Source organism: Pangasianodon hypophthalmus, chromosome 27, assembly GCF_027358585.1.
Source record: "Pangasianodon hypophthalmus isolate fPanHyp1 chromosome 27, fPanHyp1.pri, whole genome shotgun sequence".
NCBI lineage: Eukaryota > Metazoa > Chordata > Actinopteri > Siluriformes > Pangasiidae > Pangasianodon > Pangasianodon hypophthalmus.
Window position 1 is genome coordinate 10,449,627 of NC_069736.1, and position 23,812 is coordinate 10,473,438.

General features: G+C 38.4%; 1 protein-coding gene across 7 annotated transcripts in view; it reads right to left on the reverse strand.

Moving 5' to 3' along the window:
• The window catches only part of scai (suppressor of cancer cell invasion), an 80,043-nt gene that overhangs the window by 8,602 nt on the left and 47,629 nt on the right, over window positions 1-23,812 (reverse strand). For all 7 annotated transcript variants that reach the window (XM_026921926.3, XM_026921925.3, XM_026921924.3 and 4 more), the window contains 6 exons: window positions 10,903-10,981; window positions 10,277-10,376; window positions 10,059-10,140; window positions 9,593-9,665; window positions 8,286-8,459; window positions 8,028-8,128 (listed from right to left, as the gene is read on the reverse strand). In XM_026921926.3, the coding sequence (XP_026777727.1) occupies window positions 8,028-8,128; window positions 8,286-8,459; window positions 9,593-9,665; window positions 10,059-10,140; window positions 10,277-10,376; window positions 10,903-10,981 (609 nt within the window). The remainder of the gene's footprint in view (window positions 1-8,027; window positions 8,129-8,285; window positions 8,460-9,592; window positions 9,666-10,058; window positions 10,141-10,276; window positions 10,377-10,902; window positions 10,982-23,812) is intronic.

Genomic DNA, 23,812 nt, shown 5'->3' on the forward strand with positions numbered 1-23,812 from the left:
CTTATTGGAAATATCTAGGCAAAAATGTTCTCAAGTGAAAATAAAAAGGTCCCTACTTTTAAGTATACTCAAGTATTAAAAAGTCAATATTTTAACTGGTGAAAATAAGTCATGTTTCAGGTGAAAACTAACTTTTATTACTTATGTAAAACTGCTACACCATTTTGCCTGAAAACATCATCCAATCTCAAAGTTTACTGCTCATACAGTGGGTTCCAAAAGTCTGAGACTACACTGAAAATCTGGGATTTTTTTTATTTATTTAAAATTGGAAATAAAGTTTTGGAATATTTAAAACAAAGAAAGTAAATGTTCAATATCTTGAATATTGAATACTAAGACATTCTGAAATTCATGTAGTTATTTCAAAGATTTTACTTTTCATTCAAGTTGTTGTCAGTAATATAATTTGTAATGAAAATTGTTGTATTAAATTAGAAAAGACTGCTAAATAGAAGCATTTTCAGTAGTAGTCTCTTTTGAACCCAAATGTATGCAGGAATAATGCTAAATATTTTGCTACTGAATTAATCAGTATGTAAAAAATGTAAAATATCCTCTAAATAACCAATATTTACCATTAACTAGAATTTTATTTGCTGCCTAGCCAGTTACTTTAGCTACTAGAACCAATGCCAAGCTAAGCTGGCTTTAGCAAGGAAAACTGGCTAACTTAGCTAAATATAGCCAGTTAATGTTAGCAAATTAGCAAAACTTACCAAGTAGAGTTCATGCCTTCTATGGAGGCAAACATCCCATTTTATATAAGTCTTTGCTTATTCCAGCATATTGAAATTTTACTGAGATAGGGGCAGGGGTTTTCGTCCACAAGCAATCTGGTACAGTTCAATGGCTTATCCATATTCAAACACGCCGGTATCTATAGAGCTAACTACCTTGTGTAGCATGAGAAGGTCACCACAGATGATAAATTAGCATTTTTTTACTTTTATGTACTTGACTGGATGTGATGAACAGAAATGTAAATAAAATGATGATTGATATACAGTGCCTCTAGAAAGTTTTTAGCCCGGAGTGATTATTTCTCTTTTTGCTGCATTGCAACATCAAATTTAAGTATATTGAATGGGAGTTTTTTCTGCTCCTTTTGAAGTGACTCAGAAATAAAATTAAATAAATTATCTAGATTTAGATTAAACCTAAAAACTGCTTAATTGAAGTATTCAAAATTAAGATTAGCATTTAATTTTCTTGAGCACTCACACAATGTGTTAAACTTGGGACATCTGTGTTAATTACAAACCAACCTGTGTCCAATTGTATGGTTGCACAATAAATATCACTGACTTTGGGAGGTTTCACAGTTAAAACAGTAGATCAGATTAGTCTTGCTGTAATGAGCACAAAGGAATTGCCTGTGATGCTTTGAGATGAAGTTTTTAGGAAGAAGGAAGCTGGAGAAGGTTATAAAAAGATCAGCAAAGCTTTAAACCTTCCTAAGAGCACTGTGAAATCCATTATAACAAACTGGAAAAAATATGGCACAACCCAGACTCTACCAAGGTCTATCCAAAGTGAGTGCTTGGGCAAGAAGGGCAACTGTCAGAGAAGTATCCATGAGTCCAACTACAACACTTAAGGGCTTACAGAGTTACTGGCTGAAATAGGAGAACCTGTGCAGGCCTCAACAATATCATTAGCTCTTCACAGATCCGGCCTCTATGGGAGAGTGGCAAGACAGAACCCACCTTTGAGAAAGGCCATATTAGAAAATCTGAAAGTTTTTGGGAAAAACATTTGTGGTCTGGTGAGACTAAAGCTGAGCCATTTGGTCTAAAGCCAAAGCATAATGTTTGGCCTAAACCAAATACAGCCCAACACCTAGGTAACACTATTCCTGTGATCAGGCACATTGGTGGTTGCATCATGCTCTAGGGTTGCTTTTCAGCAGGAGTACCTGTAAAGCTTGTTGCCATCATAGGCAAATTGAATGGAGCCAAATGTAAGCAAATTGTTGAAGAGAATCTGCTCCAGTCAGCAAAACATCTGAATTTAGGGTGAAAATATCTGTTCCAACAGAACAATGAACTAAAGCACAGGGTAAAAACTACAAAGGAATCACTTGAAAAAAAAAAAACAACTACAAAGGAATGACCAAGGCAGAGCCCAGACTTAAATCCAACTGAAAATCTGTGGCATGACTTGAATTTCTGTCCACCAACATTGTCCAACTAATTTTGCAGAGTTGGGGAGAATTTGCTTTGAGGAATGGAAGAAAATCCCAAAATCAAAACGTGCAAAGCTCATAGAGACATAGCTGAAACAACACAAATCTGTAATTGCTGTGAAAGAACAGTTCACACTGAGTGGGTGAATACTTATCAGTTAAGCAAATTTTAGATATTTAGTGCATATAGATAGATTTTATTTTCAAATAATTCTGAGGACATCTAAATATTTTATTAGGGGTCCAAGTACCGAAGGTGCTGGAACCCTACTGTTTTTGTTAGGATTTTTAGGGGTACAAGCACACAGTGCTTTTGAAAACTCTGCTAGGATTTTTTGGCCAGTCTTCACAAAATTGACAGCAAACTTCTCAAGAGAGTGAGAACATCAATAATTGTGTTGACATTTGTAAACAATATAGCTGCCACAATTCAATTTACTCAAACAGCTGTAACTCATTATTGCTTGCATGTATTTGGACAAAGCATGAAAGGCATAGACAGGACTGTGAGCTGTTATGAATAGTTAGTGGCATGGCCATACCCAGGAGGTAGAGCTAAGCTCAGATAACTGATTCTCAGGAACCGTAAGTCTGATCAAGCTGAAATGGTATGCTGCGCCTATGCTAATCTAAATATTACATTTTGTTGATGACCTGACTACTTAAAAAACATGTTCACCATTGGCCAGTCAGATTTCAGCAGGCATTTGACTGGCTTACCACTGATGCATCATTACAGAACTTCATAACTATGTCAACCATCTCTTATCTGTTTATTCTTTATAAATTGGCAAGCACTGGGCACTTTGGGGAGCTAATTGCAAAGTTTGCTTTTACCACGAAGACTGCTATATGCAGCTATATTTAGGGGTCCAAGCAGAAAGTGCTTTTGACCCTAATGGAATTGTTAGGATTTTTCTTATTGGGGTCCAAGCACTGAACTCTATTGATTTTGTTCAGATTTTGATTATTAGGGGTCCAAGATGTGCATTTCACAGGGTTACCATTAAGTTATCCTCACAAAACTCTAATAGTAGGTTTTGGTAGGGTATCACTACTATCATTTGTAATTTTACTCAAATTGGCCTCCCACCTGGGAGATAATTTTCTTTTGGAAAATAAGAGGCACAGTGAAATTTCTTGTTAGTCCTAAGTTTGCCATTTGCCATTTGAACCATTAAGCCCTGCCCACTCCAATTTATGATCATTTGCATAATATGTGAAACCTCCTTTTGCAAACTAGTCCTAGAATTTTTAAAAAACCTTTTGAAATTTGTAAACAGTATGGCCGACACATGCCAATCAGCCTAAATTGGGCAGAGCTTTTTTACTCAAACAGCTGTTCTTCCTGAATGCCTGCACAAAACTACCAAATTTTTTTAGTAGTATAAACTCCAATGTAGTGGCCACTTACATTCAACTATGCTTACGTTTAGCTAGTGCAACTGGCTGCAATAACCTACTGCCATAACCAACTAAGCTATTACTGCCATTTAAAGTGCCTTGCATAAGTATTCACTCCCCATGAACATTTCCATATTTTGTAGGGTTACAACCTGGAAGTGAAATGGACTTAATTGGGATTATATGTCATGAATCTACATAGAAAAGTCAGGGGAAGGTCAGTATAGTCTGCAAAATTATTTACAAATAAAAAAATGTGGTGATAGTATTCACCCCCATTACTTTGAAATCCCTAAATTAGTACTGGTGCAACAAGTCACAGAATGTAGTCCACATGTGTGCAATTAAAGTGTCATATGATCTCAATATGCACTTGTTTATGGTAAGCCCCAGAGTTTTTGGGAAACATACCTATATTTAGGCAAACAGCATAATGAAGACCACAGAGCTATCAAAAAACAACTCCAGGACAAAGTTATGCACAGAGCCTAATCAATCTTGCCCCCCAAAAATGTGAAGAAATCCACATGTGCAATGCTGATAGAGACATACCCCAGAAGATTTGTAGCTCTAACTGCAGCCAAAGATGCAAATCACCCAGAGGAGTGAATACTTATGCACTAAATGTCTGCTTTTTGGTGAAGTAATATGGACCATAAGTGCAAACACACTAACAAAAAAATGCAATGGCAAATTACAGCAAATTCAGCTACACATTAAAAGGGTAGGTCCTTATTGAACAACACATGCTCATTACTGATTGGACACAGAGTATGATGATCACAATGGAAAATCATTTTTTAGTCTGTTATCTAGTTAGCCTAGTGAAAAATATTTAATAGGAAATTACTTATGTTTTTATAGAGAGGAGTAATTCTTTCTTCTGAATAACTTAGCTTTATTTAGGTGAGGTTTCAAAGATAGCACACTCATACAAAAATGGATTATTAGATTCATTTTGGCTTATGTTTCTTCTTACTGTAAACATCCTCCAGCTCTCCATTTTCCATGGTCTCTTAGATTGACACATGCTGTAGCCAATTAGCCACAAGCATGTGTTGTTCAATTAGGACATACCCTTTCTGTTTTGAAGTATTGTTGATGTGTTTTTTGGTTTTGCTGTCATGTTTATAAATTTGCTGTTGCGTTTCTAATTTGCTATAGTGCTTTTGGTTTTGCTGTTATGTTTCTGAATTTCCTGTCATTATAGTGTTATGCTGCATTTTGCTGGCATGGTTTGGCTCCACTTGTCACCAGAAATCAACACGAAGAGTCACTGCAAATCAATATAAGTCATTCTGACTGATCACCTTTATCCATTATCCTAAAATTTCTATCCTGATGGGAATAGTCTCTTCTAGGATGACCCCATATCCACAGGCAGGAGGGATCACTGAATGGTTTGAAGTATGAAAATGATGAAAAGTTACACTATACTACACTGGCCTTGAGTCATCAGATCTCAGATAAAGTGAACCTATGTACATACACACATACACACACACACAGCGATCATCCTTAACATTAAACCCACAGACAGGTGAAGTGAATAACGTTATCTCGTTACAATGGCACGTGTCAAATGATGGGATATAAGTGAACAAATGAACAGTCAGTTCTCAAAGTTGATGTGTTGCAAGCAGGAAAAATGGGCAAGTGTAAGGATCTGAGTGACTTTGACAAGGGCCAAAGTGATGGCTGGATGACTGGGTCAGAGCATCTCCAAAACGGCAGATGTTGTGGAGTGTTCCCAGTATGCAGTGATTAGTACCTACCAAAAGTGGTACAAGGAAGGACAACTGGTGAACCGGTGACAGGGTCATGGGAGCCCAAGGCTCACTGATGCGTGAGGGGAGTGAAGGCTAGCCCATCTGATCTGATCCCACAGAAGAGCTACTGTAGCACAAATTGCTGAAAACATTAATGCTGGCTATGATAGAAAGGTGTCAGAACAAACAGTGCATTGCAGCTTGCTGCGTATGGGGCTGCATAGCTGCAGACCGTTCAGAGTGCCCATGCTGACCCCTGTCCACTGAAGAAAGCAGCTACAATGGGCATGTGATCATCAGAACTGGACCATGCAGCAATGGAAGAAGGTTGTCTGGTCTGATGAACCAGTTTTCTTTTACATCATGTGGACGGTTGGGTGCATGTACATCATTTACCCGGGGAAGAGAGGGCACCAGGATACACTATGGGAAGAAGGCAAGCCAACAGAGGCAGTGTGATGCTCTGGGCAGTGTTCTGCTGGGAAAACTTGGCTCCTGGCATTCATGGATGCTACACTGATACGTACCACCTACCTAAACATTGTTGCAGACCAAGTGTACCAATTCATGGCAACGCTATTCTCTAATGGCAGTGGTCTCTTTCAGCAGGATAATGCACCCTGCCACACTGCAAAAATTGTTCAGGAATGGTTTGAGAAACATAAAGTGTTCAAGGTGTTGACCTGGCCTCCAAATTCACCAAATCTCAATCCAATGGATTATCTGTGGGATGTGCTGGACAAGCAAGTTCAATCCATCAAGGCCCCACCTCGCAACTTACAGGACTTAAAGGATATGCTGCTAACATCATGGTGCCAGATACCACAGCACCAGCTTCAGAGGCCTTGTGGAGTCCATGTCAGGTCAGAGCCAATTTCGTGGCACAAGGGGGACCTACAAAATATTTTAAATTTATGACTGATCTGTATTTTATATATATAGACTTTCAGCTTTATTTTAAGAGGTTCAACAAAAATATGGCATTTACCATTTAGGAATTACAGCCATTTTCAACAAAGTACCTCCATTTTCAGGGGCTCAAAGGTATTTGGACAAAGTGACATAATTGTAAATATAACCATAATTTTAATACTTGGATGAAAATCCTTTGCAATCAATGGCTGCCTGAAGTCTCAAAATGTTCTCAAAACTCAAATTCTGAGTTTCCTCCATGGAGATGCTTTGCCAGGCCTTCACTGCAGCCACCTTCAGTTGCTGCTTGTTTGTGGGTCTTTCTTCAGTCTTGTCTTCAGTAAGTGAAAAGCATGTTCTATTGGGTTGAGATCAGGCGACTGACTTGGCCATTGAAGAATATTCCATTTCTTTGCCTTCAAAAAGTCTTGAGTTGCTTTCGCAGTATGTTTAGGGTCATTATCCACCTACACTGTGAAGCGGTGTCCTATCAGTTTTGTAGCATTTGGCTGAATGTGAGCAGAGAGTATAGCCCTATACACCTCAGAATAAATCTTGCTACTTCAGTCACATCATCAATAAACATCACATCAAAAGTCACATCATCAATAAAGCAGTCACATCATCAATAAACACCAGTGAGCCTCTCTTCTGCTTGTTGTTCCTCCAAAGTACTGGTTTCTTTGCTGCAATTCAACTGTGAAGGCCTGACTCACGCAGCCTCCTCTGAAGAGTGGAGGCTGAAATATGTCTGCCACTTGAACTCCTAGAAGCATTTATGTGGGCTGTAATCTGAGGTGCTGTATATTGGTGGTTTCTGAGGCTGGTAATTCTATTAAACTTATCCTCTGCAGCAGAGGTAGCACTTGGTCTTCCTTTCCTGGGACAGTCCTCATGAGATCCAGTTTCATCATAGCGTTTGATGGTTTTGGCGACTGCACTTGGGGATACATTCTAAGTTCTTGAGATTTTTCAGATTGACTGACCTTCATTTCTTAAAGTAATGATGGACTGTCTTTTCTCTTTACTTAACTGAGTGTTTCTTGCCATAATATGGATTTGTACAGTAGTTGCAGTAGCACTAATAGGGCTATTGAGTCTGTGCTCACCCTTCCTCTGCACAAGAGGAAGATGGTCTAAAGATGGTCTAAAGCACATTAAGAAGGCAAGAAATGTCACAAATTAATTCTTGAAAAGGCACACCTGTGAACTGAAAACCATTCCAGGTGACTACCTCGTGAATCTGATGAGAGAATGCCATGAGTGTGCCAAGCTGTAATCAAAGCTAAATGTAGCTACTTTGGACAATCTAAAACATAAAACATATTCTGGGTTGTTTAACACTTTTTTGTTTACTACATAATTTCATATGTGTTCTTTCATAGTTTTATATGTCTTCAGTATTAACGTACAATGCTGAAAATAATAAAAATAAAGAAAAACCACTGAAGGAGGATGTGTGTCCAAACTTTTGACTGGTACTCTATATAAATAACAAGTTACAACATTTAGTATATTGCATCCAGCATTTACTCTGGTTGTTTGTTCTCACCTACCTAAACAAACCGCACTGAGGGGGAAAACAGACCAGGTTTCCAACCTACAGGACTAAATGCTGTGAAAGTGAAAGCATCCTGAGAACCTCTTTAAGTCTGTTTTGAGTCTAGGCCCAGATCTAGCTAGCATATAAAAAAATAGTCAGGTAAATATTATAGAGTGTTCAGATGGATATCCAAACTGGAGTGCTGTCTTACCCGGAAGAGCTTGTGTAGTCGGAGAGTGGCACAGCAGAACACGAACCTGATCATCAGCAGCCTCAAAAACTCATCACCATAGAACTGCAAAAAAGCCTGATCTGGGATGAAAACACAATAATAAACATTAATTCATGCCCTTATCCTGCATTTATCCACTTGCTTAAAGAACTTGCTGCAGTTTATTTTCCAGTTTATTACATAAAATCCTTAATAATTTGATAAGAAAATAACAAAGCTCTGATGTTCTGTGGTTACCAATGGCTCGAGAGCTGGTGAGCATCTGGCCAATGTCATGAGAAACTTTGCGCAAAAACTCCTGGGCCTTTTCCCATAAACCCTGGCGCATACTGGTCAGCCCACAGACAGACAGAAAGCCCATTAGGGGACTGTAGAGAAAAAGAGTGAAGACACTCCCACGCTGAGACTGGTCTAAAATGCAGATGACAACATTAGGGGTGAATAAGTTTTTTTTAATTATGCTGAAATCAAAATGCCAAGATAATAATGAAGATTAACCACTCAGCCTTAAAGAAACAATAAGGTGAAAAATCTAATTTATACAATTTTACATGTGCCCCAAATGACATCAATCAGCTGAGATATGTTTCATGTTTGATGTTTCCTTCATTATTTAGATCATGTAACTAACAATAATGGAAGTCCTTGTCAAATTAATCTCAAATGACATCCTTAAGCTATGGAATCTCTTTACAAAATAGCAAGGAGAATTTGTTTTTTACAAATTTAAGTTCAGAGTGGAATTACAGTGCCTTGGTTGCTTCTGTGATGAATGCCATCCTTAACCAATTCAGTGACATTTGGTGGACGGCCTCATCTAGGCAGAGTTGCAGTCATGTCACATTCTTTCCGGTGTTTAATAATGGATTTAATTATTTCTAATGGGATATTTAAAGTTTGTTAGAATCAAACCCTGATTGATATTTTACCAGAACCAGACCTAGGCCTTCCAGGAACAGGTGTATTCATATAGAGACAACTAGTTACACCAGAAATAATTTAGAGGTTTCTCAGCAATGAAGCTGAATATGTATACAATAAATTGTACTTTCACTTGTACATTTTTTATTTATAAATAAGTTTTCAAAAAATATTGATTTTCCCACTTCAATATTATATATGATCTATTTAGTGTAGTTTCATGACATACAGTATAATTCAACTCTTCACACTTGGGAGGCAGTGTCTAGGTGGGCAAGAGATACCAAACTGCACTAAGGATTCATAATCAGCAAGTCTGTGAGACAACTGAAGAAATGTATGGGGATTGAGGAATTAGCGAAACCATACATACATCACCATACATCTTCTGGCTGATTACATACATTTAGGGTAAGAGGTAAATTAGATTTTTCACTGAATCTTTCATTTAAGCAGTTCTTAACATTTATTTCCAATTATTTGGAAGTCATTTGAAAAATCCCTTTGCTTGTTTAACATTCGATGCATACCCACTATCAGAGAAGAAAACAACACATATAGCACTAATAAGATACATGATAAAACTAAATAACAATAAAAAAAACAATAAAATGGAACAGAACCTTGCATGCTCTTTGGATACACAGTAGGGGAAAGTAGGCACACCAAAGGCTGGCCAAACAGATTACAGAAATTCTACAGAGAGAGACAAAGAAAAACAACATATTAGTATCTGTTTAAAAATATTAATTAAGAAATATTTAACAGTGCAATAACCCTTCATATTTAAAACAACTTTATGATGTTTTCAAACAGCCACATGGAGGCACTCTTCTGCAGTTGTTGGTATCTGTCAAACCATCAATGAAAGATGGAGGCAATTCTTTCCCTATTTTTAAGCTTTCCACTTTACTGCTAGCTCCTTTCTACTAATGATATTTTATTTTATTTATTTAGATGCACCTTTACGAATATTTATAAATCTCCATATGATCCCTAAAAATGGTTTAGAGATACTGTAGGTCACCAGTTTAAATAAACTAGGTACATGTGGTTGGCTTTGAGTCTGTATTAATGAATTAAATTTACCTTGTAGGCCGTGCTGTTGGATGAGTCCACAATAATAAACAAGGGCTTCCTGGTAAAGGGGTACAAGTCTCCAGGGTGAAGGCTGATGGTTGCGCATAAAAACACAAACAGCATTATTAGGACTGCATGAAAGAAATGTTAAAAAGGCATAGGTTCCCAAAAAAAAGATTGCTGAAGGATTCATGTTTTGTATTCAGTGACTGGGTGGGATTGTTTACCAGTGCATCTCTTTCTGGGCCTGGTTTCTCTTCTGAACCGCCTCGCCGTTTACTACATCACGATTAGTGTTAGTTAGAACTCCTCCAAAGTCATAGGGTCCTGAGGAGATCACAAATAATAAGGAATTAATAAAGCACTCAGCCTACCTTTTCTTCCTGTGGCTCATGAGACCTTAATTTCAGAGCAGCATTTTGGGAGGAGTTTTTTGGGTCACAAAAGAGGATGGGTCTCTGAGGAGTTTAAGACTCTGACCTCGTTATGTTACAGAACAGCCTAGTAAGAAGAGTGAACAGTACTTCTTCGTAACACTGTCTACTTAATGTAAGCAAGGGAACTTTATTGATCATAAGCTGAATGAGTGGGTGAGGGACATTGTGTGTGTTTGTGTGGCTGGCTGGCTGGCTGGCAGGAATGAGAAGCTTGATGGTAGTTAATGCATTAACCTTTTATGAGCTGTCATTATCACTGAGTTACAGAGAAACATTATCCCACTTGTCTTTTCATTTAACTACAGTGTATGTGGAACAGTGAATTTGGAAATTATCTTACAAACAATAATTAAAATGAAGGGCTATTCAGAGAAAGCAACAAACAGAATGACTAGAAAACAGTAGAAGGAACATACCTTCATATTCAACACGTCCAGTGGGAAAGACCCCAGTAGCTGACAGATATACCAGGAGAACACTATTGGCAGGTAGCTCCTGTTAAATAAACCAAAAATGACCAGATCAGCAAATAGAACACACAAAACTACACATAGATAAACACCCAAATATCTAAAAAACAGCTGACCATTTCAGGCCCTAAAACATTTGTCAATCACATTACATTTAGGTTTCTGAGATGCTTTTTCTTAAAAGGAGTCATGGGCCCTAAGCCCCCATTCCTGAACAGTATTTTTTTTAAATATCCCTGCATGAAAATGAGTTGAAGATAGCTCATGTTTAGGTGGATCTCAGCAACTACCATTACATTTGTTTTAAAATAAATACAAACAAATCTATAATATTAAATCTATTAATATTTTAAAGTAAAACCCTCTGCTATGGTCTACTTTCTCAGCCTTAAAATGACACCGTTTTCACCTTCCGTCATTTAGGTGATATGAACACATACTGTAGTGCTAATGTAGTGCTGCTGCACTCTCTGTTGCAATATAAAATTATAGACACATTGGTATTTAATGTATTTATATCCAAACTCAGTTAAATATTTCAAGTTCAAATTAAAAAAACAAAGAAATAAGACAGCTCTAGTATATGCTTTATGCTGTTACATACATTGTATTATATTCTGAAGATTTGCCAAGTCAAATTCCTGTGTACCTTATACATTTGATAGTTTGACTTTTTCATTCAGAACAGCTTTTACTATAGTACTATAGGGCAACAAAGAAGGTACTTCAAAAGAGATTCCATTTTCATGCCAAAGCAGGATGCATTACACAAATTCATATACACATATCTGTGAACACAGTGATAACAAAACATGACCAGAGCAAGCTCTCTGTGGCTCTGTATAGATAATGACAAATCACAAAGAAAGGAAAAATACACCCACACAATGGATGAAGTGAGAGACTTTCCAACAGCACTGTCAGAGGAGATACAGTATTGTGTGCAAAGATCTGGCTTAGTAATTGCAAACATGTGGGTCACACATGCACAGGACTCTCTTCTGGTCTTCCAAGAGAGGTGCAATGATCCAACACAAGAGGGCTAGTAATGCGCTAACACCTCTCTAGCTGCGCCACACATATATCATTGCAAATGAGCAAGAGGCAACAGGCTGACATGATGGCATGCCATCACCAGATTAGCTGGAAATCTGTCCTATCATGTTACTTTGGTTAGTGTGTGTGTACTACCACACCACAATAATGTTGCACTAGTGTACCAACATACTGTATATACGAATATACTAGCACACAGAATACCAACAATCTACAATACTAACATATTAAAATACTAATTTGCTAAGACACTAGCGTACACACACTCTAACATCAGCACAAATGTTGCTCACAAGATGACTTTCACTTTTCTTACTTGTAAGCAAATAAAGTAATTTTAGACTTAGTAAAGTTATGAGAAAATCCACTCTGAGTTTTTTTTAACAAAAGAGAATAATCTCTTAAAATGATAACTCCTGGCTCCCAAATGGTGCAACAGAAAATATTCACCCTATCACTGGAAGATTCAAATCCTGATGATACCACAGCCATCTGTTGCTCCAAGGGAGCAAAATTAGCCGTGCTCTCTGGGTGGGAAGGATGATATACTCTCTCTCTCCCCTGTCAATCACAGAAACACTTGCCAATCACAGGCATCTGTGAGCTCATGTATGTGAAAGAGGGCAGACAGCACTTTGCTTCAAGTGTGTTACGCTGCCCTAAGACACAGCAGGAGCAGCAGTTCAACAGGATGCAGTTGGCTGGCTTCTCATTTCTTGGAGGAAGCATGTATTAGCCTTCACCCTGCCTGGTTTGATAGCTGTTGTATGATAGGGGTAAGCTGGCTGGTAAGTGGAAATTGGCAGCTGACCAAATTGGGGAAACATTTCACCAGTGACCTTTATCTGATTTACACCCCTCAGTTAGAATCTACTATCTTTTTAATCCTGATTATTTTTCGTTATTTTTCTGTAATATATAAAAGTGAAATTGTTTGACTGAAAATAGATTGAGTCAGATTTTTGTTCCTTCAGTGAAGTTGCAGTCTACAACAAAAGGCTCTTCTAATCTCAAAAGATGGTGGGTCGCAAGGAGAAAGAAAAAGACAATGTACAATATATCTCAAAGGAGCAGGTGCGTGAATTAATGGAGCAACAGAAAGCCTTTTATAAAGAACTGATGCAACAACAAGAAAGCAGTTTTAAAGTTTGTAAGTGCACCTTTATGGATTCAACAAATATAAGGATGGATGCCATTTTGAAAGAACTGAAAGTTAGCCTCCAATTTACACAAAAGGAGGTTGATGAAACCTGAAAGCTTCTAGTATTAGTTTGTCATCCAATGAAGACGACATACACAAACTGGCAGAATCAATGGTAGTAATAGATGCCAAAGCAGACTTTCTGGATGCTCAGACCCAAGCAGCAAAATGTGATTATTGATGGTATTCCTGAGAAGGAGAACAAAAGGTGGTCAGAATCAGAGGAGAGGGTGCTGACTTCTTTAAGGACAAATTGGATGTGGATCCCCATACCACTGGGATAGGGAGAGTTCAACGGGTTGGAAAGGGATCCAAGGTATCTAAAGCAGCGGATGGAGTTTCTAGTGGTGGACCTCAACCTCGACCAATAATGGTGAAGTTTTCAAGCCTCAATGACAGAGACATTAGGTAATATTAGTATTGGGCAATGCAAAAATGCTGAAAGGTTCGAAAATTTTTATAAATGAGGTTCGACAGAAGAGAAAATAGCTGATTCCTAAGAAAGCTGCAAGAGAGAGAGGGGACATTGCTTTTTTTAAGGTATGACAAACTTATTGTTCACAAACGGCACTGAGAAAGATTGAGAAGCTTGTTGGAAATGGACATGTTTTGATGTATCATGTCTATTGCTGTTCTACTTCCAAAAAAAAAAGTTTGAAGATTGCTCTTTGGAATATTTGTAGTTTGAGGAACAAAGTGCACTAAATTAATGATTTATTGTTTTTAAATAAAATGTTTGAAACCTGTTTCGATGAAACATTTGATAATGAATCTGTGTCCATACAAGGATAGAACTAAGAATGGGGGAAGGTATAGCTTTTTTATGTTCAAAATCATATTCCAGTGAAAATCAGGGAGGATATTATGTGTAATGAAATTGAAGTATTACGGCTTCAAGTTAATATACCTCATAGTAAATCTTTACAAGTCGGCTGCTGTTATAGGCCACCAAGCTCAAATCATAAATATTTAGAAGCTATGAGTGAGATGCTGGATAAGCTTTGTGAATTGAATATAGAAGTTATTGTTACAGGAGATTTGAATATTGACTGGCTACTATAAAATTGTCCCTTAAAACATCAGTTAGTTACTATTACCAGTGCATGATGTCTGAAACAAATGGTGAGACAACTAACTAGAATAAGTACAAATAACAAGGGAAACAGCATATCATCTTGTATAGATCATATTTATTTGAGTGAAGATGATCTTTATACCAAAGCTGTATCAGTACCAATAGGTTGTAGTAATCATAATGTAGTAATGTAGTAAGTGCAAGGAAAAATACAATACCAAAAGCTAAGCAAAGAGTTGTGTATAAAAGGTCATATAGGAGGTTTTCTCAGGATGCTTTTCTGAGGGGTGTTGGTAATATAGATTGGTCAAATATCCATAATGAAAAAGAACCAGACAGTGCACTTGAATTATTTCTTAAAAAGTTTCAACCGGTTATTGACAAGCATGCACCCATTAGGAAACTGACAATGAGGAACTGTAGAGCTCCGTGGGTTGATAAGGAGTTAAAGGCTTATATGTCTCAGTGAGATGAGGCCAAGAGAATGTGCAGCTTTAGTGCAAATGACAGATGATTGGTATAGGGATTTGGATAATAAAATGATATGTGGAGCAGTCCTATTAGATTTTATGGCAGCATTTGATCTTATTCATCATAAGCTTCTTCTAGAAAATCTTGAGTGTTATGGATTTAGATTATCTGCAGTTGCTTGGATGGAGAGTTACTTGGTAAACAGATCGCAAAGAGTATTTTTTTAATGGAAGCTACTCAGACAGAATGGCTGTAGAATGTGGAGTTCCTCAAGGGAGCTGCCTATGACCATTATGTATCATTTTTACAAAAGATTTACCTCTCGTTCTAAATAAAGCTTAACAATTAACAATTAACAATGTATGCAGATGACACTACAATATATGCATCTGCCACAACATCTGCTGATTTGACAGCTATTTTGAACCAGAAGTTAGATATTATAGAAAGTTCAAATTATTCATTAAGGCGTGAACCTGAGCTTAAACTTTATATAAATAATAAACCTATTCAGCAAGTTAAAGAAACTAAGCTATTGGGCATCATCCTTGATAATAAATTGTCCTGGACAAAAAACACTGACAATACAGTTAATAGAATGGACAACATGTTAGCGGTAGTAAGACGATGCAGAAAATATTTTACATCTGAGGTATTGAAACTTGTATTAGGTACTCTTTTTTCTCACAGCTAGATTATTGCCAGATAATTTGGGCTAATGCTGCAAAAAAAAAAAAAAAAAGATTTAAGTAAACGTCAGCGGCTTACTCTTCAGTGTCCGCATAGCACAAATATCAGTAGCATGCATTCCCACCTTAACTGGTTGAAAGTGGAAGACAAGATGACTGCCAGTTTTACTAGCAACATGGAAAGTTTTACAATATAAAGTCCCATCACAGCAGTATAGTCAATTAAAGTTGAATTTAGAGTTACAGTCAGGCAGGATTTCACTCCCCAAAGCAAGAACTAATTTCCTGAAACATAGGTCAATGAAAACATGGAATTCACTACAATTGTTATTGACTAAACACAGAAATCAAATTGTAAAATATGGGCACAGCTTGGATCATCATATTTATAAGATGTTTTGCATATGGAGATGGTTTGTAAAGTATTCAGACCACTTCAGTTTTTAACATTTATTGTGTTACAAATTTCATTTAAAATGGATTAAATTAACTTTTTTTGCCCATCAGTCTACACACAATAACCCATAATTACAAAGCAAAAACAAGATTTTGGAAAATAAATAAATAAATTAAAAAAATCTAATTTATATAGCATTCAGACCCTTTATTCAGTACTTTGTAGAATCAGCTTTGGCAGCAATTACAGCTTTGAATCTTCTTGGATAAGTCTCTGCCAGCTATGAACACCTGGATTTGGACAGTTTCTCCCATTGTTCCTGACAGATCCTCTCAAATTCAATCACACTGGATAGAGAACATCTGTGAACTGCAATTTTCACGTCTGTCCAACAATGTTCTATGGGGTTCAAGTCAGGGCTTTGGCTGGGTCATTCAATGACATTCAGAGACTTGTCCCAAAATAAGTAACCAAGTACACCTATATATACACTTTCCATCCACTTTATTAGGAACACTTGGACACCTGCACATTTGCACAATGCATAAAATTATGCAGATACAGGTCAAGAGCTTCAGTTAATGTTCAAATCAAACATCAGAATAAAGAAAAAAATGTGATCTCTGTGACTTTAACCGTGGCATGGTTGTTAGTGCCAGATGGGCTGGTTTGAATATTTCAGAAACTGCTGATCTCCTGGGATTTTCACACACAACAGTCTCTAGAGATTACACAGAATGGTGCAAAAAACAAAAAGCATACTGTGAGTGGAGGGGTCTGCAGTCTGAAACACCTTGCTGATGAGTGAGGTCAGAGGAGAATTACCAGACTGGTTTGAGCTGACAGGAAGCCTCTCTTAACTCAAATAAGCACTCTTTACAATCATGGGCACAGACTCACCGAAACTGGACATCTGAAGATTGGAAAAGACCAGGTGATTTTTTTTCCCCGTAATCTTCAACTGTCCAGTTTGTTGTCCTTCTGGTATCAACATCCATGCCATGACTGAAGTCACAGATCACAATTTTTCTTCATTCTCATGTTTTATGTGAACATTAACTGAAGCTCCTGACCTGTATTTGCATGATTTTATGCATTTCCCTGCTGACACACGATTGGCTGATTAGATAACTGCATGAATGTGCAGGTGTACAGGTGTTCCTAATAAATTGGATGGTGAGTGTATATAGCACTGTCCAAAACCAAAGCTTACAAAAAAGTAATATAGGATAAAATAAAGTGAATTGTATAATACTATATTAGAATTATATAATGTAGAATTAAAAAATGTGAAATAATTTAGAATATATATACATAAAAAATACACACAAGTATCCATAAACTGCTTTATAGGTTTTAAGCTGCTTTTTAAACATTTCAGTTGAGCTGACAAGTCTAATATATAAAATTTGGAGCATAGGCTGAAAAAGCATGATCGCCTTTTAGTTTCAGCCAATTCCTAGGCAGAGATAGTATACCTTGGTTAGACGACCTCAAAGACCTTTCTCACTGCTGTGCAAGGAAACCAGTTCAGATAGAACTCTGGGGCCTCACCATAGGGCCTTTTAAGTGAGGACCAGGATTTTAAAATCAATCCTTAATCGCACTGGAAACCAATGAAGAAGGGCCAGCACCGGTGTGATGCGTTCCCTGTGCTTGGTCTTAGTGAGCAGACGTGCAGCTTTATTTTGAACTGCAAGTTGAAGCCAAGATACTAGCCCTTCATTTGGTGAAGAGCATGGATTCATGTCTCACTGTCCTAATAAGATAACAAAAACATGTTTTGACAAGAGCATTTGTATTGACAGAGAAATTGAGGCAGGAGTCAAAAATGTTACCAAGGCTCCTAATGGAAGCTTTCGCATTAGCTGCTAAGGAAACTAAGACAGGGTGCAACCCATCTGAAACATTGTTAGAACCAATGACAAGGACCTCTGTTTAGTCGTCGTCTTAGGAAACTAAGAGACATCAAGGCACTCAGTTAACAGGTTTAAATTGTTTAAGTTGTTCCTTTTAATATAAATATAACTGTGTCTCTTCAGCATAAAAATGAAAGAAAATATTAAAATGTCATATTAAAAAACCTAAAGGAAGCATATGAAGAGAAAATACAATGGGGCCTAGTATAGACCTTTGGCGAGCCCCATATTTAAGATCAGTCAGAGATGTCTTGTCATCCTCTGAGATTATAAAAAGTCAACCCCCCCCCCCCCCCCAAAAAAAAATTGTTAAAGCCTTTCTATTGACACATGATGGTCAATAGTATCAAAGGCTGCACTCAGATCTAGCAGCATCAAGATGGAAATGTCCCCTTGATCAGCCTGCATTAAAATATCATTTAAAATTCTAAGAAGTGCAGTCTCTGTGCAGTGCCATTTACAAAAGCCAACCTGGAATTTTTCAAAGAGGTTATTTGCCACCTGATGTGATAGTTGTTTGGAAACCATATGAATGAAATGTCATTTTTGGAGATAGGCCTACAATTAATACAGTCATTGGGATCCAGACCAGGCTGGACACTAAACAGTTTGGTGAAGTCAGGGACAAAACCAGATGACAGAAACGCAATCATGATGGTCAGAAAAAAAAAAAAGAAAGGCCATACTTTCTAAAACCTTTTTTGAAAATGTAGCAGGGATGATGTCATAAGGACAGGATGGTGGAAAAAGTACAGTCATCGTTAGTTTATGCAAGGAAATAGGACTGTAATGACTGAGGGTGTCCACATGACCATGTTATGGAAACAAGTTCAAGTGAACAAGTAGAGGTTTAATCCTTGCTTGAATATGACTAATTTTACTAACAAAATGCTTCAAAATGCGTCCACAGTTAAACCAGGAGCAGCTGAGGGGGTGCCATTTATTAGGTGATCAATTGCGTCTTTAAAAAAAAAATTAGGGTTGTGTATATTAAAAGAAATCAAATCTTTAAAACAGAAACCATGTCGTTGTACAAAGACAGCAAGTCTTTTATGTGTAAATAATGGACCTGGAGTCTTGAGTATTTCCACCTATGTTCTGCATGTCTGCATTCTCTTTTTGCATTTAAGATTTTGATATTTTTCCAAGGGTGACGTTCAGCAGAGGTTTGGATCTGATTTTAACCAGAGCAATTTTAACCATTTACTGTTGTGCAGACATTATTCAAACTGCCCAAAAAGGCATTTAATTTAGGTGATTGTGCCATTTATGCTGTAGTATGCTCTGGCCCCATCCCAATGCGGTGTGGCGATGTAGCTTACAGCAGGTTATGATCGCCTGGATATCCAGGTGGTGCTCCGAAAACAATGTGGGCTTTATAGATAACTGGACTAGTTTTGAAGGCAAGGTTGGCCTTTTAGGGCAGGACGGTATCCATCCAACTTGGGAAGGTGCTGCTCTCATTTGTTGCAGCATAGCACATAGTCTCAGAACAGGCCTAGTTATTCGGTGACAATCCAGAGCCAAGGCCAGGGAGCAGACAAGCAGGCTAAAGCGACCTTCTGCCAGCTGCACTGAGTCGGCAATTATGTTCCACTGTATTGAGACTGTGTCTGTTCCCCGAGCTAAACAAAAATGTAGAAATACTCAGACAGTTTGTTTTAGTAACCTAATTAACACAAAATTAACTCAAACCGAATACGTAGCTAGCACCACTGATCTGAAGCCAAGACTGTTGAATATTAGATCTTTTATGTCTGAAGCGCTTATTGTTAATGAAACCATTACTGATCAGGAGTTTAATGTACTGTGTTTAACAGAAAGGTGGATTAAACCAAGCGAGTATGCAGCATGAAATGAAGCTAGTCCTCCCGGGTACAGTTACATACATCAGCCCCATCTAACTGGCAGAGGAGGAGGTGTCGCAGTCATTTATAATGATAATCTAGGCGTCACACAAAAACCTAGTGATAAATTCAATGCATTTGAAGTTCTTTATACTAACATAACATACGTAGCAACTAAAAATAAGTCTACCCAGGTGATTCCACTAATTATCATTTACAGACCCCCAGGGCCATATTCGGAATTCCTATGTGAATTTGAGGATTTCATCTCTAACCTGGTTGTTTCCTTAGGCAAAGCATTAATTCTTGGGGAGTTTAATATTTATTTTGATAATCCAGATGACCCTCTGAGAACAGCAGCTGTGTCCATTCTCGATTCAGTAAGTGTCAATCAGAATGTAATAGGACCCACTCATAGTGGTGGTCACACGCTTGGCTTAATACTAACAGTTGGATTAAATATAGAAAATATAGTCACATTTCCACAGTCTGAAGCTATCTCAGATCATTACCTCGTCTCATTTAAAATGTGTCTTAATCATAATATACGCACCGCGTCAAACATACTTTCACATCAGCAACTGCACAAAGTTTAAACAGTAATCTCCCAGATTTATCAACCATGACTGGATCACCGTCTGATCCCGAAGAACTTGACCAGGCAACTGAATGCTTAGAATCAATGTTCTTCTACTCGCTAGATAAGGTGGCTCCACTTAAAAGAAAAATAATTAGAGAGTAAAAGCTAGCACCCTGGTATAGCGATCACACACGAACTTTAAAACAGACCACTCGAAAATGAGAACGTAAATGGTGTCAAACTAAATCGGTAGTATTTCAAATAGCATGGAAGGTGAGCCTTTTGAGCTATAGAAAAGCTCTTAGTGCTGCTAGATCAATGTATCTCTCCACCCTAATTGAAGATAACTAAAATAATCCTAGATTCTTATTTAATACTGTAGCAAAATTAACTAGGAATAAGACCACAATACAAACACGCACACAATCATTATATAGCAGTGATGACTTCATTAATTTTTTCAATGGTAAAATTGAAAATATCAGGCAAAAAATTCAGACTATTAATTTAAAACCAGACAGTTTTAAAACTAACCCTGTAGATGATAATATAATAATATCAGATCAACAATTACAATGTTTTACTCCCCTTCGAGAGACCAAACTAATTTCATCATCAAAATCATCAACCTATATACTAGATCCTTTACCTACATGTTTCTTCAATCAGATAATTCCTGAAACAATCAAACCTCTTTTAAAGATAATCAATTCTTCCCTTAGCACTGGCTATGTACCTATCTTTTAAACTAGCAGTTATCAAGCTCTTGATTAAAAAACCTGACCTTGACCCCTGTCAGCTGTCTAACTTTAGGTCAATATCAAATCTCCCCTTTATTTCTAAGATCCTAGAACAAGTTGCACAGCAGCTATGCAGCTAGCATAGCAGCTATGCTCATACTTGCATAGGAATAACATTCATGAAATGTATCAGTCTGGATTTAGGCCTCATCACAGAGACAGCACTGGTTAAAATGGTAAATGACTTACTACTGGCCTCTGATCAGGGTTATACCACTGATCATGCTATTCTCCTTGATAGACTAGAAAATGTAGTAGGCATTAAGGAAACGGCCCTTTCTTGGCTCAGGTCTTATTTGACTAATTGTTATCAGTTTGTAGACGTAAATGGTGACAAGGCTCTGTTTTAGGCCCACTGCTCTTTTCTTTATATATGCTACCTCTGAGCAAAATTATTCTTAAACATGGTATTAGCTTCCACTGTTACATTGATGACACACGGTTGTATGTTTCAGCACAGCCAGATGACAGACACCAGCTTAATAAAGTTGAGGAATGTGTAAAAGACATTAGAAACTGGATGCTTATTAACTTACTCTTACTTAATTCTGACAAGACAGAAGTACTTGTACTAGGACCACATGCAGGTAGAAGTAAGCTTTCTGATTACATAATTCTGGTTGGCCTTTCTGCTTCATCATGTGCAGGAGTAAAAGACCTTGGTGTGATTATCGACTCTAGTCTTTCTTTTGAAGCTCATGTAGATAATATAACTAGGATTGCTTTCTTTCATCTCAGAAATATTGCTAAAATAAGAAATATATTGTCACTAAACGATGCAGAAAAATTAGTTCATGCCTTTGTTACCTCCAGGTTGGATTATTGTAATGCCTTGCTGTCTGGATGCTCTAGTAGATGCATAAACAAGCTCCAGTTAGTCCAGAATGCAGCAGCGAGAGTCCTTACTAGAACCAGAAGATATGACCACATAACCCCTATCTTATCCGCACAACATTGGCTCCCAATCAAATTTCGTATTGATTATAAAATACTACTATTGACATATAAAGCATTAAATGGTCTCGCGCCACAGTAACTGAGCAAACTTTGGGTCTTTTATTATCTGCCAAGCCTACTTAGATCAAAAGGTGCAGGCTATTTGTTGGTACCTTGAATAGTGAGGGCTACAGCTGGGGGTAGAGCTTTCTACAAAGCCCCACAGTTATGGAACAGCCTTCCACTTAGTGTTCGGGACTCAGACACAGTCTCAGTGTTTAAGTCTAGAGTGAAAACAAATTTGTTTAGTCAAGCCTTTTGTGAATAGCTTTTCCTTAGGCAAAGGAGCAGGTCTGGAGTGTTCACAGGCATAAAGTGTTGTGGTGAACTGGAATGTTTGAATGTTTGAATGCTGTCGCCCCCCCACTCTCATGTGTTCACTCAGGTTTGTTGACGGTGGAGTAGATGGCTGCCTTATGTCCCAGGATGCCCTCATGTCTGTGTTAGCTTCTGGCTCTCTCTTTTAGTTATGCTGTCATAGCTAGTCTGCCAGAGTCCCTGCCTGCACTCTGCATGCAAAGTACATTCTCCTTAACCATTAGAGGACAAAAGCCTACCTAACAATCTCTCCTTCTCTCTCCCTGTCTCTTTCGAGCTACACATGCTACTCCTGAGATGCCAGTGATCCTGACCCCTTCTGTTCGCCATACCTGCCTGACCCATCCTGATGCCCTACTTCTGGTTGGAGTTCTCATCGGTTGAGATCGCCCACTGCTGCTGGGGGTTCAACAGCTAACACTCATACCACACACCACCTGCGAACATCGCCACGAAAGCCCGGCTAATAGAAGCAGGCCATGAGACAGTTTAGTGTTTCATCCTGCCCGAAATGCCCAGCCATGGGATTATGACGAGCCGCAAGAAATAACATTTTCATACGGCTCTTTGGTACCAATAATTGGGTCTTCTCTTCCTTGGTTTGAGTGTCCTGCATCATTTGATATAATCTTAATTACTGAAAAATATGGGTGGGATAGCACAACATTAGGCTGAATTTGCTTACCATCAATTACTCTCACAGCTCCACGGGGAAATCCCCAAGGGAATCCCCACATAGGGTGAAAGGACGGAGCCCTCCCCACCCTCCGTGTCCCACTCATGCAGAGCTGACACTGATGGTCACTGCCTCCCCAGCCATGCTGTGCCTCACTACTGCACTACCCAACCACAAACATTTCTCATACAAATGCCCAAAACCCTGGCCAATCTGTCCCAAGAATTAGTGGATGGGTGAGGCGAGGACTAACCACCACCTCTACTCTCTATGATTCTGCCCCGGAATGTAATCAAGACTGGCTCGTGGTGGATACTCCTGAACATCTCCGTGCATACACCTCACCTTAACCATTCATTTCTCATTGCCCCGTATTGAATCAGGCTTTGATGCCACCACACCAGCAATCCTGCCTGGGCTTTGCCCTGGTCCTAGTGGGCATGGTAGGTTCTACCTGTATGGAGAGAGGGGTAGCTGGGGAAGACTTTTGAGAAGAAGGAGAAGGATTGGACGAGAAGGAAGGGACAAAAAGCAGGACGAAAACTGGGTTGGGGGCCGGTTTTGGTGTCCTGGTACCTCAGTCACAGGGAGGAGCTGGAACTAGAGAGGGAAGAGAGAGAGGAGGGGGAGAGACACAAAGAGAGAGAAACAGGAGAGCCGGCTGCCACTGCGGACACCAACAAGTGATCCTCCGGTAGCTGGATGGCTTCGTCCAAGGATGCCAGTCGGTGTCACCGAACCTAAAGACACTCCAGAGGTGTCTTGGGTGTATGCTTTGGATTGTTGGTGTGCTGAAAGATGTGCAGGTTTTCTTCAAGGATGTCTCTGTAT